Below are 18,065 nucleotides of genomic sequence, written 5' to 3'. Positions count from 1 at the left end.
TGGTCATGGCCCTGGGCCAGGCTCATGGTCTGTTCTGCTTTCTCTCATACAGCATCTTGACTTATGCCAGTCCCTTGTCACTGTTTTCACAAGAATCCTGGTTTTGCCTTGAAATCTATTTATTGGACAATCCAAAGCTCTTGCTTAAATTTGTTGTTATCAGGACAGTCTGTAGCACTTTCTCCACAAGAATGACTTCTTTCCTCCTGACTTGAAAGAAACAGCTTCTTGGTTCCCTCCTCTAGGTGCCAAGAAGGAGACATCTCCTAGCACAGGTTTGCTGCTTCTCCATGGTAGTCAGTGTTTCTGACAAATTCATAGCACTTTTGGATGAGTATTTTGGGAAAACACACTGCTTTTAGCTCTTTCAATGCTCTTAAGAGAACAAAAGTTAAGTAGATAATGTGGATACTGTGCAGTTTGTATGTTAGCAACATCTAACAAATAGAAAAGGAAGAAATTTACAGAAGGATAGGAAAATAAAGCCCAGGGATTGTGGAAAAACATGTATATAAGAACTTGAATTAAGTATGACATGCAGATAAATTCTTTGTCATTGTCAGGATCAAAATTTGTTCTGTCCTTTTACTATGTACCTCAGGAAAAATATCTATTCAGTGCCACCTTAGTTGTAACTGTATGAAAGACTTGACAGTTTGATCAGAAAATAGCATTGCGTGTTAATAACCTCTTTTTGTAGTTTTAAAATATTTTTTTTTCTACACGATCAATAGCAGCCCCTCAGACTGAGTTTTTACAGTAGCCAACCTCATAGCATAGGGGGAAAAAGTATTTAAGAACTGAACTGATCAAGAATTGGATTTTAAATACAATATTCTAGGATGAGTTTTACCTGAAAATATTTCAGTGTTCATGCCTGAGTGTTTGGAAAACATGGAAAGGCAGAACAGTCCTCAAGTGTCCTGCCCTGATGCTAAATGAACATGATCTAAGACTTGTGATGAAACCAAGAAACAGTTATCAATCAGCATCAGTTTCAGGAAGCATTATTGTATCGAGACATCTCAGGGTGCCTTTATAAAAGAAAAACCTACAATAATTTAATAGCTCAGCCTGCTGTGCCAAATAAATGAGTCAAAGTTGGGGGGGGGGGTGGGGAAGAGAAGGAGTATGAGCCACAGTTTCACAATTGCACTAGCCTGCAGGAAAGTGTTGATTTACATCCAAAGTATTTCTGCTAGGAGAATGATGGGAGATGTCACTGCAAAGCTTGAGCTTTTCTGGGAAATTAAGGACACCTCGCTTTTTTATTCCCCATTTACAAGCCGTGTTTTTCATTCAGTTTTCAAGAGGCCTTCAGACAAAGAAACCAAGTGAATGACGTGAAAGTGTATTTTATGCATAGTGGAGCAGAAGTTAGCTGTTGGAAGGAGATGGTTGCTATAGGCTTGTATGGCTCATGTAAACTCAAGGGCAGATGGTTCACAGCCTGTGTTGGGACTCTTCAGGGTTGTGGAAACCAGGCTGGGCAGGAAGGGTTTAAGTTTTTTCTCCTGAAGTTTGAATTTCAAGTGGAAAATTTAAAATGCCTCCATTTTGATAGGCTTTTGCAGGGTTTGAGAGATGCTGCAGTTATGTTATTTTTGTCTTCTCTGTGGTAGGCTATGTTTCCTGGATGAACTATGTTTCCTCAATATACCACTGCTGACCATAAAGGACAACAGCTTCAGGAAGAATGGTGACTACATTAATATGAGAGACATGACCACAGTAGGTGGAACACAGAAGACACCTGTATTTGGTCCTGTTTTCATCCAAGTTGTCCAGTTTTTTCCAGCTGTGTTGTGTGTCAGTGTCCTGGGTTGACAGTTAGCTACAGTCCTCTAAAAACACATAAAACTGCTTAGCTTAAAAGCCTGGAAATCAAATGAAAAAATTATTCTGGTGACCTTAATTCTGTTCCTTGCATGACGAACATGATGGCATCTAAAACCAGTTTTAGTGTGCTGGAGCAGAGCCTGAAGCTGGCAGAAGAGTACAGCTTTGGCTTCAGTCGCTGAGATGCCAGAAGAGATTGTAAGTCCTTGAAATTCTTCCAAGAAGTCACTTTGTCCTGGATGAAAACTGGCATTTATCAGTGCAGATGATAGTGGTGTATTTTAGATGGCATCAATATTGATTTGTATACTGCACGAGCTTTTAAATATGATTTAAGATAAAGCTTAGCTTAACGTAAGACATTTCTCCACAAAGCATTGATTTAATGTTAATGTTTTATGTGTTGCTTTCTTTGCTATAGACTTTCCTTTGGTTCACAGAGACTTTCCAAGTAACCTTCTCAGTTCCCTCTTTCAGGCACTTGCAAAAGCCCCACAAACATTGGACACGTAAGTACTTGAAAGTTTAATTTATACTATCTGACAGGAAGCTTCAAAAGCAATTAATTAATGGTGGTCATTATTGTTCATCTCAAATTCATTATTACCCTTCTAGTTGCTTCAACTTGGCTTATTTTTTTCCCAAGCCTTATGAAGACCATGGAAGAAGATCTAACTTGATGAACATCTGACAGAAAAGTTAAAATAGGTTAGTTTTTTTACCATTCCTATAGGGTAATTTCTCATACTTTGCCTCCTGAAGTGCTAGGTATTGTAAACAAGAGTCCTTACTAATCTAGAGAGAGAATTTCCTATTTGACTGCTATTTAAATAATCTATAGCAAATCTTGCTGGGTACAACGGCTCTGAGTATCAATCTACTCTGCGTGTCTACTTGACCTTGCTTGGGCGTTTCAGAGTGTGAAGGCTGGGGAAGCCGAACGCTGTAGCTGCTGATCTGTGTCTGAATCCTGACGACCAGATCTGTGGAGCAGCGCGGCTGTGAGGAAGCAGCACCAGCTTTCGGGAGAGGAGTGGAAAACATCTCCTCGACAGGTTGGAGATGCCCTGACAGGAGAGGCGCTGGGAGAGGGGCAGGGTTTGTACCAGCTGGCAGTCGCTGTGGCCCCTCCAGAGCCTGCGCGGGCGCGGTGCCCGCGGGTGCCGGGGGGCTGTGCCCGCGCCATCCCGGGGCTGCCCGCGGGCCTGGTGCGGCTGCGGCAGCCGGGGCAGGGCGCGGGCGGGCCGGGTGCTGCGGCGGGGCCGCCGGGCGGAGGCAGCGCCGGCAGCGGCGCAGCGGGGGCTCTGGGCGGTGTTTGTGAGCGGCGGCTTTTTCGGAGCGCTTTTCTCGGCGAGCCCGACCTGTTAAAGCGTATTTCAGCTTTGGCTCGGTTAGAGCCACCCCCCTCCCGCTTGCGGTTTAAAAGTGGCGTTTCGCTGCTCAGCGGGACGCGTGCGTTCCGGGTTACTTTGGTTGCCTGCCAGGTAGCGCACATCTTCTACAGCATCCTCCTACCATCAAGCAAAAATTGTCTCCTCTCCTAAGGATTAATTATTCAACACGTTTAATGTGTTTCGGCTGACAGGGAAGACGGCCACTCGGGTACATCCTGGTGCCGCAGCGCCTGTCCCCGCTTTGTCTCGCACCTGGTGTGTTTGCGCGGCTCGCCTGCCTTCCTCCCCCCGAGCCGCCGCCTCCCGCTCCTCCCGCTCCTGCCCGCTCCTGCCCGCGGGGCCGGGGGACGCGGGCCGGTGCTCCGGGACACCGCGGTGCCGCCGCCCGGCCCCGCACCTTGCCCGCGGGGATGCGCGGGGCGGGGCCGGCGCTGCGCCCCTCGGCGGAGGCTCCGCGGGCGGGGCGGGGCGGGGGCTGCCCGCCGGGCGGGGCGGCCCGGGCAGAGCGGCCCGGCGGCCGCGGAGGAGGGGCCGGGGGCTGGCCGGAGCCGGGCGGTGCCGCCGCCCGGGCAGCGCGGGGGGCTCGGCGGCGGAGCGGGGGCTTCGCTCGTGACTTCGCTTTTCTCCGCAGAGCCCGAGAGGAGCGGCACCGCTGAGGGAACGAGGCGCTTTCTTCCCGGCCGGTGGCGGCGGGGGCGGCACCGGACCCAGGAGCACCCAGGGAAGGACCGGCGGAGAAGCATCCCGGCGCGGGCCGTCCCGTCCCTGCCCGGCTCTGCTCGGCTCCGTGCGTCCCATCGCGGCCCGCTGCCGCCGGCCCGGGCCATGGGCCGGCCCGACTGAGAGCCCGCGGAGCGTCCGGCAGCCCGGCCGGTGCTGCCCGGAGCGCCGAGGCGGGGCCGCAGCAGCGCGGGGAAGATGCGCTCGGCGGCGCGGACAGCCGGGTTCCTCCTGCTCTGCGGGGGTAAGTACCGCCGAGCCCGGCCCCCCGGGAACTTTGCGGAGCTCAGGTGCCACCAGCGGCTCGGGCCGGCTCCGAAAATCTTGCCACAAACCCAGACAAGATAGAAATGATCCTGATACGTTTTCTTCGTTTTTTAAAAGCTAAGTTAGAACAGATGTGAGTTTGTTTTTCTCTGAATTTATGATGTGAAAGGGAAAATATTAAACTATATTCCCATTTTAAGTTGTTAAAACACGATTTCTTCTCTGCTATCCCACTCCCAGAGCTTTTTGTATCATCAGATAAAATGCGTTTTGGATTGGTAAATGAAAATGACCAGAATATGAATAGTGATTGGATTGTAACTTAGATGATGCTATCCACAGATGTCAAGTTTCTAAAGCAAACAGAAAATCCATTATATCTCTTTTTCTTCCATATGGCTTTGTTTGCTGATGGATTTCTGACGTTTAAATGAATAAATCAAAGTTGTATGCTAGAGAATGCAGTACAACCTTGCACATTAAAAAATGCGTTTATGAAAAAAAGTAAAGCCCAAACTAGTTCACTAGTTGGTCTAACAGTGAGTAGAGTGCAATATCAATTCTGCCCTTGTGATTCTTCATATGCATACGATGTTTTCCTTCTTGTTATTAATTCAGGTTGACTGCATTAATTTGCACTATTTTAAACTACTTTCTGTACTTGCAGAGATTATACAGCTCCTATTTAATTTTTTTAAATTATTTTTCTTTGCTGTGCTAAAATACTTTCAGTTGTTCACATTTTTTCTTTTCTTAATATGTTGTTGTTAGGGCCTGATCTTTGTAAAATCTCACTAGTAGTGAAGTCTAGGATATAAGGAGATAAAATGTGTAGGATATACTGCATCTAAACACACATCTAGTAAAAAAAAATAAAGTGGGTTGTATCCCAAGACATTTCACTGTCAGGAAGAATTAGCCGTACTTGTGTTGCTAATGGATGATCTATCATGCCTACTTTGCTTTTATCTTTGGCAAATCCATTTTCTTTAATGTTTTTGGCAGAATTAGGAGAAATGTAATTTACCTAAGTTCTTCAGCTTGAGGGGTATGTTTTCATTAGCCAAAATGATTCACGTGCATTTGCTTGAAAATGACTTCCCGTGATTTCTGTTTAAGCTGGGCAGATGAGGTTTCTTTGATTCATGCTGTGATACCCCAGGTTATTGCGCATCTGAACTAGCTGGTGTTAGGAACTCCGGAGCTGCTCTCTCAAATGGTGCTCTTTTTTTTCCTGCCGTATTTCCCTTTCAGTTGGACCACCATTTGATTTTACTTTTAGTTGTACAACTTTACATGAATTTCATTCTGAAACTCTCAGATGGGAGAGGGTTTCTCTCTACTGAAGACAGATATCTAAACCTTTCTGAATATCAGATCTCAGCAGTTGGAAATAGTTTCAAAGACTTTTTTTATTAAATGTAGCCCTAAATTGTTAACTTTGAGATCTGCCAAAAATATATTTGGAGGAATATTACAGGAGCTAATTTATTTGGGTAGAGTAGGCTGCCAAGTAGGTTTTTTTTTTGTGTACTCCTTGCTTATATTTGAAGTTGCAAATATTTTGCTTATGCTGTCAGCTTTGACTACTGAGGCTTAATATTTGGTTCCTGTTAGTTTCTACTAAAACTGTGGTGAAGAAAAGTTGTGTACATTTATGCCCACATTTTAGGGTAATTGTTTTCCTAGTTATTTCATGAAGTCCAGTGTATTAGCAATAGTCTATGGGTGTCTGTTGATAGAGAAACACTGCTTCACATTGTTTAGGTGTGTGACACTAATTAGCTTTTATGCAATAAGAGCTGATTTTACAGCAGGGCTACAATGAAGTGTTATCTCTTGGAGGTAGTAGTAAAGCCCCTGCATGCACAGAGTTCCAGTTTAGAAACACAGCTCTCTTAGGAGTCATGGTGCATTCCCCTGGTGGGGGAGCTCAGTGAAACTTCAGTGGGCTCCATCCTGGGGGAAGAGCCAGGGATTCTTCATTGGTAACTGACATGCTCTTGCCAGGTGTTGTGCAGGAATCTCTTTCAGCTGGGCAAGACCTCATCATAGAGGGCTGCCACCCGAAGTTAACCTGCAGGGATACCCTTGCACTCAATTGCTGTGGGTACATCTTTGGTTTATCTAAAGGTTTTGGAAAGCTTAGAACTGCCGTAGTTCATAAAACACGTGCTCACAACAACCCCAAAGGCATTTGACTGAGTGAGCTGGCATAGTCAATCTGGTGAGCGTGCTGTTAGTGGAAAGGATTAGATTTGGTAATTTTGTACTGGCGGGCTGCAGGAAGCACACTGGACCATTTGTTCTGAAGCAGAAAGGCGCAGCCTTGGCGCTTTTGCACCACAGGCAACGTGTGGGTCTCCTGCAGGCACTGTCCTTACCGTGCAGTAGCCTAGAAATAGAAAAAATAAAAGGAATGTTTCTTCCCAAATTAAGGCTTCTGTGTCTTTTACCAATTAAAAGAAATTCAGGGTTTTATTATGGAGTATACACATGTCTTTTTCAAAAGTTTTACACCTTGTCAGTTGTAGGACTTCGGGGTGTTTACTTGCCTATCATGCTGCTGGGCTGTTTGATGCTGGAGTTTTGATTCTGAAAGCCCATTGAACTCAGAGCAGGACCTTGTTCAGTTAAACGTAGAAAAGAGTGCCCATGGGAAAGGCTTGGTAGGATTGTCTTGTCTGGAAAGTAATTTTTTGTTATTAAAGGGAATACTGTTGACGAGGATTTCTTTCCAGTGAATAAAACACAGTTTGTAAGCATTACACTATGCAAATTTTTTAAAATTGAAGGGAAACCTGCTCATGGAAATAATAGGGATCCTACTTCAAGGATGTGCTCTTGAATGCAGATTATTCAAACTTTTTTCCTATTTTATTGACTGTGATATAAAACTTCTGGTGAATGTACTAGTTCTGACGCTCATTTATGGACTGTTTGGGATCGATTCTTACAGTGCATTTCCCTGCTGCTAGGATTGCTGCTAATGTTTTGACTGGTTACAATTTAGAGCAAGCCCAGGCTCAACTCATGCATCCAGATCAAGGGCAGACCAACTGCAGATATTCTTCTGACATTCTTTTCCCCCAAGTGTGGATAATTTCACATAATATTTGTATTTCATGATAGAAAATGGGTGCTTTCTCTAGGAAAAGAATACCTATGTGATTCTGTCAAATTCAAGATTTCCTGTGTGCTCATGCTTTTAGATCAAACCAGTGCTGATCAGGTCAAATGGCAGAGCACAGACCATTCATTGACTTTTGCCAGGAACTGGCTAAGACAGACATAATTTGTATGCCTGTTTTCTTTAAACAGTTATCTGTCAGATAATATATGATCAGGATTTTGCATTGTAAAGTAAAAATTATTCTGTTTTATTATAACCCTGACTGTGGGCAAAGGGAATCTGTGGAGGACCATGAGAGGCACTTCATTAGATGTTATATGTCCTAATCAGGAAAGATCAGAGTTATGTGGGAGTTGCACACCTTGCTGGTCTTTTTGATAGGAAAAGGCGTATTAATCACAATGCTTTGGTTCCTTCCTACTTTGTTGTTTTTCTCTGCCCAGAGGTTCATCATCTCACCTTCTGGCTCTTCCCCAGGTGGCACTTGTCCTGTCTCTGGTCACCTGCAGCTGCCTGCATTGGACTGCGAAAGTGCTGCTTCACTCGCACAGCACTCACCAGGATTCATCCCAGTGCTCCCACCAAGGAAGGAGCCTGGGCTCTCTGTGGCCCTCTAGGCTTTGTGTCTCCCCTCATTTTATTTACTGCCATTGTCAGGTCCTTCACCTTCTAGTTTCTTCACAAAGGAAATGTTGCAGTGAAGTTCACCTCCTGCAGCGTTTTCCCTTTCACAGAAAGTAATTTACTGTGTTGGGTTTTTTTAAAATTCATGCTAATTGGATCCATATTTGTGTAATATTTAGTTCCCTTCTCACTGTTATGTGCTGCCTTCTCAAGGTGTCATTGGCTTCATTATTTCTGCCAGTCAGTTGCAGCCTTGGTCCTTGGCTTCATTCAAGGATTTTGCTACTATCATGGAAACAGTATAAAGGAAATGAATACGAAGATAACAAAAAGCCAGCATTTTAATGCTTAAAGCTCATTTGTTAGTCTTTGATTAACAGACAAGATTTCTCATAGCATTAACATCAGCAGTCAGTCTGAACAACAGTGTGGGTTCAGCACCTGAATGCAAGATGCATATTCAGTAGCATGCCCACCATCAGTTTTCCATCTCTGTGTCATGTCACAGTCTCTTACATTTTTGTTTTTTTAACTGAAATGACAGACTGGCTGGTACAAACACATTTGTTTTGTTAATTTTAATTTTTTCCCTTTTCCCCAGTTTGGCCCCTGGCAGGAGGGAGAGGATTTGTTCACTTGTTGCTGTACTTTCATGCTTGGCTTGGCACTGCTGGTACTGCTCCTCCGGGCTGCTTTCTCTCCCATAAAGCAACCTAGCAAACACAGATAGGCCATGGGTTGGAAGAAATCCACACTAAAGAAGCTTGGTGTTTTCTGGAGAGCCTTGTTGTGTAAAGGTCATTTAGAGCCTGTCTGCGGTGAGGAGAGCGTTTGCTTTGTTCAGACATTGGCATCCTTCAGCTTTCCGGCAGAGCTGTAAGTGGTGCCAGCTGGTGATGGACTGCAATTATCTCTTGGTTTTGAAATGTAAAAATTGCCTGACATTGCTTATTGAGCGTGGGTATTTGTTTCAGGAGCATTGCAAAACTTACATGAACACAGGTGGTGGTTCCCTGTGGGAGCAGGGTGGATGTTAAGAGCATCTTCTTCCAGGATTGAGGCACGTTCATGCTGCGATCTGTTCTTAGCTCTTGCTTTCTACTTTTGTTTGGTTTGGCAGAAGCAAAGCTTAAAATTTCACCAAAATGTTCTAAAGAAACTTTGGAATTGTTTATTTTCCAGATGATTTTTTTTTTTGTAATTGTCTTATATATTCGAAAGCAAGCAACTGAAGCATTGCAAGGATAAATACAGCAATTACTGCGAGAGAAGGACAGATTTGAGGTTTGCATATTAGTTTGGTTAGATCAGGGTTCAAATTCAATTGACAGCTGTGCTACACATTTGCTCATTGCCTCAGCCTCACACTCTCTCTCTTAGTTTTCTGTTAAGTACCACCACCAGTTACTTTATCCTTAGAATATCATGTGCCTTGTTGATTGACTAATGCAGTTCCAAACTGGGTGATACTGGAGCTGATGCAACGTAGGGAAACACAATGGGAAACCTTACAGAATCTCTAGAGTGATAAAGCATCAATGAAAAATAGCATTGGAGAAGCTGTAGAATGAAATCTATTGAAAGGCTTTATTTTTACAATGTGGTTTTTTCTTTTTTCTGTGAGATATACTGAGATAATCTGCAATGTTTTGGCAAAGTCATTATGAGCCCTTTAACAAGTTTTCATGTAGATATGTTGCTAATTAATAAAGTTATTAAGAAATTTTTTTTAACAAAATAGGAAGTCAGCTGAGGTGTGAAAAACCAGATGGATTTTGATCCTTTGGGAGCTTAGGATTTTTTTTAAATTTGTCTCTAGCCATCTCTTTTTTTCCCTGCATAAGGAGAACACAAAGCTGTTTTTTTTAAAGATTACTTCATAAAGATGGCTAAATAGTTTCAGATTTCTGGATCTTGAAATGAGACCATAAACATGCTAGGAACATTTTAACCTAAGAGATGCTCTGTAAATCTGCTGAAACGAAGATGATCATCAGCGCTTTAGAGCCTAAGGGAAAATTACAGTGATTGCAGTCAAAAAAGAGAATTGGAAACTTTGCTGGGGTAATTGTGCCAGAAATGTTGTTTGACTGAATTAGTTTAGAAATTTGGCTGATTGTAAATCAGGTGATTGTAAAAAGAAAATGGATGTATTACTCCTAATGGCTGTCTAATGGCTTTTCAGTGTATGCATTTAGAAAACTAATTAAACAATATATTTAACTGATATAACAAAGTTGCTTGTGTTGCTGTAATGGGTGGTTGTGTTTTGGTTGTGTTTTTTGTTTTTTTTTAATGTCCATTATGGCTTTTTTCTAAGTGAGACAAATTTCAATCTCAGATAATAAAATTAAATCTAGCTTTTTCTCCTAATTCAGAGGCACCAAGTTTTCTGATACGGACAATTCCATTATCTGTTCTTTTCACTTGTGAAATGGAAAGATTCATTTTGACGTGAGTAGACCAGAATTTCACATATCCCCAAAGCCCCTTAAAAGGCTAGTTTTGCCACTGAATTAGAGCAGGCATCCTGTGTTCCTGTGAATGCCATTCTCAGGGGGTCTTGGAGATGAGACTTAAATCTCCCAGTGGCTTAAAGACACAAGCAATACTTTCTCTGGATTTGGGAGGAGTAGAAGTTTGGGTAGTTCTCTACTGTTCCTGCATAAAGAGCTGATACTTTCAGTTTGGCCCCTAATAAAGATGATGTAGAGCAGCTTCCTTTGACTCCCTTGAGAGGAGTCAAAGGAAGTATTACCTTAAGAGGTGATACTTCTGCACTGGTTGGCTTCTGGAGATGTTTTGTCTTTGTTGATGAGGTGCCCTTCCATACCCTATCATCTTAAAGTAGACATTGAAAAGTAGACACCAAAAAGGATGTAAAAAATATCAGTTGTTCACAAGATGCTGAGAATGGATTTGGTTCTCTGGGTTCTCTTTCCACCCCTGCCACTGTACTGCTTAAAACTTGCCTCGTGTTAAAAGTAGCTCTGTGTGTTGCTGCTGTGCATTTGGAAGGAAGGTACTGACCACCAGTGTTCCGGCTGTTTGGTCAAGAAGGAGAGTAATAATTTGCATTAATGCAAATAAAATGTAACAAAGTTAAATAAAAGCTATTGTTTACTGAAATTTAGCCCATAACAATTTATGACTTTAAAAAGCTGATTTATAAAAATTAGATTAATTATGTCTATTTGAATGGGAATGGCCAGTGTAGCATGATTAATACATACATTTATGGCAGTCAGTCATCTCAGAAGATCAGAGGGTTTGAAATGTCTATGTACTCTAGCACAGCAATCAGGCTTTCTTTTACACAGGATAAAAGTAGACACTAGAAAATTACATGAATGCATTTATATTGCCAGACTGTGGTGTGCAAGACTGTAAGTGTTCATGAAATCTGAATAACAGCGAGGGGAAAGGAAAGAATCCAAAGAATTCTCATCAAGCAAAGGCCTCAAGTTTTTATTTTAGTGGGAAAAGAAGTTTGTTTTTCAGAGGGAAAAAACCCGCAAAAATTAAAATCGGGAGTAGTGGAAGAGAGTGGATTTGGGTAGAGGACATTGGCTGCCATGTGAAATTTGCACTGTGATGATTGGGGAGTTCTGATAGGACCTTTGGAGAAAGTATCCAGCGCTGATTTTTAACAAAACAGACTGCTGCTTTGGCCCCTGCAGTGAGGAGTCAAAATTTTGTAAAACACTTAAGTGGATCCTTCTGACATCTCTGAATTACTCAGACATATTCTTAGTTTATCCTGCATCAGCAAAGCATTTTAGAGTGAGACTGCTGTATCAAATAATTGCACAGTTCCCAAAGTTAGAACTCTCTGGCAGTACATTCAGGGGCCAGATTTCTCTTTGCTCCCATTGGATGTCAAGTTCCCCTTTTGTGGTGTGTGCTGTCTAACCATTGAGATGGCTCTGAGGTGCATCATCCAAGTTCTGTGTGTGTTTTAATGAGTAGCCTTAGTAGTCTAACTTTCCTCAGTTAGACCAGGGGAGATGCCCTGGAGCCTTTCTGTAGGACTCTTGTTTCTCTGGGCTGTAGATTTTTGGCAATGCTTTCTGGATGCTACCTTGGCTTGCTTCTGCTACCTTTCAACTGTGATTTATGTATTGGGTGCCCCATTTGTATTTTGATAGTCACAGTGTGTCTTTGGAGAGAAATACAGGAACAAATATTAAAAAAAAAAAGATGATTGTCTGTTACTGCTTTTCAGCAATTCTGGGTAGAGCTTTCTCTAGCTGAGCTCTTGGATGCCAGTGAAGTAAAAAGGACTGAGGATGATGATTGTGTAAAATGGCTCATCCCAATTGCTAATATGAGACCAAAAAAGCAATGGGAGTGTTTAAATTTTGGGTTTGAACATACACATACATAAATGTTTTAAAGTAATGAAGGGGAAACAATATGGCTGTAATATAAATTTTATTGCACATTTCAATTCAGCATTGCTGACACGCACTAGATGAGAAGGCATTTTAAACCATTTTATTGCTTTGGTAAACTTTTGCCTTTGTGAAGATTAGAAAAGTTGTCTTAAATTGCTTTGCTGGGGACTTTCTGGCTAGTGAGAGAGTTTATAATAATTATTTTGCAGATTTTTATTATTTAAAAAAGGAGACAAAGCCCAAACCTTCTAAACTTAGATTCTGTAGATTTAAAAACAAACAGGATCATCCTTAGAGACTGTGATAGATCACCCTTATTTTTTCTTACTGTGGCATTGAAGTGAGCCTGTTGTCTGAAAAAGGGTCTTTTTTAACTATTTATTTTCTTAGATTCTAGTCTAATAAAATTTGAAATTAAAGTTGGACCGCAGGTTTTAGGGCAGTAAATGTCTAAAGAAAATAAGCAATATTAGCCCAGGGTTTTACTTATCATTTTGATGCTGCCCCTCCACCTTTTTTTTTTTTTTTTCAATCTAGCTGCCGTAGGCTATTTTTAGTTGCGTTTTTATAATTTTTCCAATAATTTCTTAAATCCTTGTTTTCCTGGCATTGTGAAGTTGGGTGTGATTTTTTTAGTTTATTGGAAAAATTTTGTTCTCTGTCTTTGCACAGGCAATTTTGGCATCATGGCAGAGCCATCCTTAGTACCTGGCAGTTAGAAAGAAAAGAGGATGAATCTGTGCAAGTCTCTACTTTGGCCATTCAGAATATGTTTGTCCTAAATACAACTTCCAGGAGACAATAAAGGAAATGTACATTAATTAAATACTTAGATTGCTCATCAAAAACTCAGTTTAGATTGATTATAGTAGTAACATTTGTCAGTGTAATAAGACTGGTAGCAAAGACTTTTACTTATTTTATAAAATGTTCTGTTGCTAAAGAGTCCTTATGACGAAAGATTTTTTCTCCTTTCCCTGGTAAACCTTGGTAATGGTATGTAAGATAATGTAAGAGTTACTACATAGAGTTATACCTGACACAGTAGTTAATTTCCTGATGATCCCTGGCAGTATGCAGTTTTGAATGGTGCATTTTGGTTTTCATACTTCTTGAAATGCAAAGGATAACAACAAGAAATTTAGGAAACGCTGTTTTTGAAGAAAAATATAAGTGAGTGGCAATATTTATTTACAAAGACAATTGAGAAAGCACAGAGTTCAGGTTTTTCAGTTTAAGCTGAAATATTACAAAGGTGGAAGTACTGGTGGAAATTGAGTAATAGTGGAAACTAAAACTTGGGACATAGCAAGGGATATTAGGGAAACATTTTGGGAGCAGGGAGCTACAAGGATTTTTGTCTGCAGTCATTGTGGGGTTTCTTTTCATTTGGAATATCTTAAGAACAGGTGGGACAGCAGTGTGTTCATGTTGGTTATATATAATCAATCCTACCTTGGATGAGTTAGATGACATCTCTTGGAAACTTTTGATTTCATCTTCTTACAGTTTTGTGCTCAGGGTGTTAAAAACAGGACAAATGCAGCCTTTGTATGTCTGCTGAAGCTAATGTCTGGTGTTTGGTCAATCAGGGCTCCTTATGAGATCATGATGACTTAGTCTGCAGTTAATGTAACTTGAGAGTTAATATCAAAATACTTATATTGTTAATCATCAACAGCTGAATAGACAGGAGTTAGATGCCTTTGATGTCAGGATGAGCTTCTGGAGTTTCTGGTTTTCAGAATATCCCCAGGGATGTATTTGATATATGGTGGTCTTTGTCTTCTCAAAAATCAATTTCTAATTCCATGCTCAGCATTCTCAAATCCCAGGCTGTGAGCTGGGGACCTCACACTGCCACTGAGCGTTTCCAATTAAGGCCTTGAAAAAGTCTGTGTACATATGGCCTAACCTTGTCACTGAGAAGAGTAAAGAGTGCTGCTCTCTTCAGATAAAAAATGAAATGCATTGGAGTGATGGTGTTTGTTGAAGTAGAGACAGGATTTGAGGATCCATTTTCTCAGGAGCTAAACTGGATTTATGATTTGGTAGGCAGTTCTTGTTAAATGAGAATTTAATGATTGCAGAGAGACCATGAAAAAAATTAGTACTGGGATTATAACTCTACTTTCAGTATTTTCTACCCTGAATCCTAAATTGCAATTGCCAGGACCATTTATCTGTCTTTGACATGAGCTGCTGAGAACTCTTCCTTTTATCAATGCAATGCTTTGTTAGATTTTGAACTTTGAAGAAATGCAGCTTGTATTTTTCTACTGTTGGTTCTATTTCATAGTTAGCATCTTCCACTGCATTCATTTTAGTTTCCCATTTTCAATTTAAATGTTTGTTTCAATGTGCATAATTTAAAATGGGGTTTGGGACATGAGATACTTAGCTACTGTTGGTTGGCAGCACTGGTCTCCTCCACTGGAAGGAGCTGGTCATAAGGTGTTTCACAAAACTCCAGGGGCATATGGTGCAATCCTATAATGTTATCCTATTTCCCATTCTTAGAAGATTTTTGTTTACTCTCTCTATGCCAGCATGACATTATCCCGCTCTGAATGTGAGAAAGACAGAGGAAATCACTATGAAGAAGAAAAAGACTATTGTTCCTCCTTTCCAAGGACTAAACTCAATCCTAGATAGTCTTGATTTGAAGCAGAATTGTTGCCTTGTCACCTTTTCTGGCATTTGGACAGCAAGTTACAAATGTGTGGAACTGCCATTGCAGATGAAATTGCACTGGGTGCGTGATTACCTTTCCAAATGTCCTGATAGAGAGTGCAGACACTGTCACAGCATCTGTGATTGTTTAGGCATGTGATTTTGTCTGGGCGGAATGTTTTATTTGGATTTTTTTCCACGTGTAACTTTTGAATAGCTGTGAGTCCAATCTGTCTCGCAATAGAATGCAAACATTAAGCCTTCGCTCTTTCTGCATTCATTAAGAAGATAGGAAGGAGCATTATCATGGAAGAGGTGATTCAGAAAAAGTGCAGAACCTCATTTTTGCCTTTTCATACTAGACAACTCTTTCTAACAATTTTAATTATGACTGCCCTTAGATACTGCCAGGTAATGGGTGTAGATATACCCCTGGATCGGGGAGTATATTGCCAAAATGGTAACAACACTGAAGCCTTTTGTGCAAAGGCCTGCCTGTACTTTTTTTTGTCAAATGTCCACATGGATTTAGGATTGACTAGAGTTCCAAAATATAAACCTATTTAGAAAGAATGAGCTCTAAAAAATTGTCAGTTAGATAAGAAATTAAAATAATGAAAAACCACAACGAAATTAATTCAGCTGCTACATTCCAGCTTCTGTACCTGTTTTGTTTGCCTGGGGAAATTTCAGCAAAGTGAGTGTTAAAATGCTTGTTTCTTTTCTGTTCCTTATACGTTTTATTGGATGAATGGAAACAGACTGAAGCTTAGGAAAAACAGGAAACTGTTAATGTAAAAGTACTGTCAAAAGCAGAATGGGCAAGATTTTCAGATAATGGTTCGCTTCTGTGTTTAATGGGGTCATAGTTTTTTCTAGCATTACCTAATGAAGATGGATTTCTCACCTAGATTTCAGGTAACCTGGGGACTGTAAAATAATTAAAACAAGAATGCAATTGTCACTATTAATAATAGTAGAGTTTTGTTTTTTTTTTCATTTCAAGATACTATACTTACTTCTGGAGAGCACAATGGGACTTAGTTTCCATTCCTTTTGCCATGGTGACTTTTCCCAACATGAAGTCATGAAAAGCACATTTAGTGACAATTCCAGAGTTTGCAAATCGCTTTGGAAGAAAAACTGTAGGAGTGAGGGATTGTTCCCTTTATCTCAATGAGACATTACCACTGAAATCTTTAAGTTGTTTATGTGTGGTCATTGGCAGCTTTCTCACTGCTGATGTTTTTGTAGAGTTGTCTGGGTAAACGATTTTGGATTGTTGTGGGAACAAGTGGCCTGTGATGGGCATAGTGATCTCTGCCCAGAGTTAGGTCAGTATTTAACAAGGTCTTTAAGCCCTAGTCAAAAATCACTTAGCAGTCCTACCATCAGAGTAGCACACAGAAATTTTTCTTTTTACTGTTTTAAGTATCCATGGGTATTTTTTTATAACAAGATGTTGGTATGGTGATAGATGAAGTGTGAAGTTGCAGAGTGACATAAAATGAGTATCCTGGAAATTAAATAAGCCACATGGACTGTTTTGCTGATTTTTATCTCCCTAAATAATGTTCCTGTTATTTTGCAAATGCTGGTGGAGAATCAGGTACCTATAAGGCGCTTTGCATTTTCAGGAGTCTGTGTTTCTCATTATGAAATTAAGAGTCTACTTACCATCAAGTACACAGATAAATATACACAAGTTTATTTGGGTTTTCTCTTTCTGGGGTGGTACTTTTCAACTGTGGTTTCCTTCAGTACGTGGTTGACATATGGTGGTGGTCTGTGTCTCAATGTCAGTGTTTCTGTATTGTGCCTCTGGCAGCTGAATATCCATGGGAAAATGAGTTACCTTTTGATCACTGGTTTTTGAGCTGTAGGTTTCTGATGGACTGTAAGCCATGGTAAAGATCTAAGATGCCTTATTAAACAGCTGTTTCAGTAGTGCTTGCAATTAAAGCCTTGATGATAAACATGTATTTGGTCATAAGAAGGCGATGAGGATTGAGAGATATACAGCGATACAAAATGCTGGGAACTCCTCTTGTGACAATCTTCCATAAAAAATTTTGTTAAACAATTTTGAATTTTGAATACACAACTGCTACTTCCTTTCTTTGTTTTTTGAGAGGGTTTTCATTTTTTGGGGAAAAAACTCAATTATACGTATATATTTATATGTATATAAGCATGTGTAAAAATAACAAGTTGAAGAAAAAAGTAAAAGTAAAAAAAGCTTCTGACTGTCAGGTAGCTGGAGGGAATTTGCTGCTATTTAAGCACAGAAAAGGACTTGTAACTTTCTGAAACAATGGACATTTTCATTATAGGAGGCTTAAAAATAAGCTTAGAATCAAGCCTTTGTCAGAATATATCCTGTCTGCAGCTGTTAGGTTACTTGGTTTGTTTAAATATGGAAGTTGTGAAGTCAGGATTATTCTGCTGGATCTGTAAGGTAAGGATTTCCTCTTCATACACTTAGGCCTGTCAGATCTGGTCTGGGCACTGATGTCATACCTAATATATTATTTTTTAGCAGTGGTTGAAGAACACCAATTCCTGTCAGCAGAGCTGGATGCATTTGTCAGGGGAGAAAGTGAGAAACTGCCGTTTTGCATCACACTGTCACATCTCCCAGCACTTGTGGTATTAAGCCCTGCTTCCCTCACACTCAGTATGCAGAATGAATGAGGCTCTTTTACTATGACTTCTGTTTTTATAGTTAGCTGAACTTTGAAATTGTCTCCTAAATCATCCTTGCCAATAGCACTAACCACCCCTTTGCTGGTAGTCAGAGATTATTCTGCAGTAAGTTAAAGGGTAACTCATCTTCTTTTGTGATGACAGGAAACATGGAGGGATGTAAAAGATAATGGCTAATTCAAAGCAGAGCACTCCACTCTGCTTCTGGAAATCCATCAACTCCACTCAAACACGGATCTGAAATTTTGCAACAAACTTGGAAATCTCTTTCCTTTTTGCTGCTTCAGTAAATTGTTATCTGGGGGAGGATGA

The 18,065-nt window shown here is 40.9% G+C and overlaps 1 protein-coding gene across 7 annotated transcripts in view; it reads left to right on the top strand.

Annotated features, from left to right (window-relative positions):
* Nucleotides 1–1,646: 1,646 nt before the first annotated feature.
* Nucleotides 1,647–18,065, top strand: part of RET (ret proto-oncogene) — an 83,250-nt gene continuing 66,831 nt past the window's right edge. Inside the window, exons 1-4 of one of the 7 annotated variants that reach the window (XM_071438764.1) lie at nt 1,647–1,731; nt 2,261–2,348; nt 2,455–2,547; nt 3,865–4,197. In XM_071438764.1, the coding sequence (XP_071294865.1) occupies nt 4,152–4,197 (46 nt within the window). In that variant the 5' untranslated portion in view covers nt 1,647–1,731; nt 2,261–2,348; nt 2,455–2,547; nt 3,865–4,151. The other 6 variants (XM_071438766.1, XM_071438768.1, XM_071438769.1 and 3 more) reach the window with 6 other exon arrangements.

This window comes from Agelaius tricolor, unplaced genomic scaffold (genome assembly GCF_023055355.1).
Source record: "Agelaius tricolor isolate 1412-34295 unplaced genomic scaffold, bAgeTri1.0.p SCAF_13, whole genome shotgun sequence".
Classification (NCBI taxonomy): domain Eukaryota; kingdom Metazoa; phylum Chordata; class Aves; order Passeriformes; family Icteridae; genus Agelaius; species Agelaius tricolor.
The sequence above is the reverse complement of the archived record's forward strand: the minus strand, read 5'-3'. Positions and strand labels throughout refer to the sequence as shown.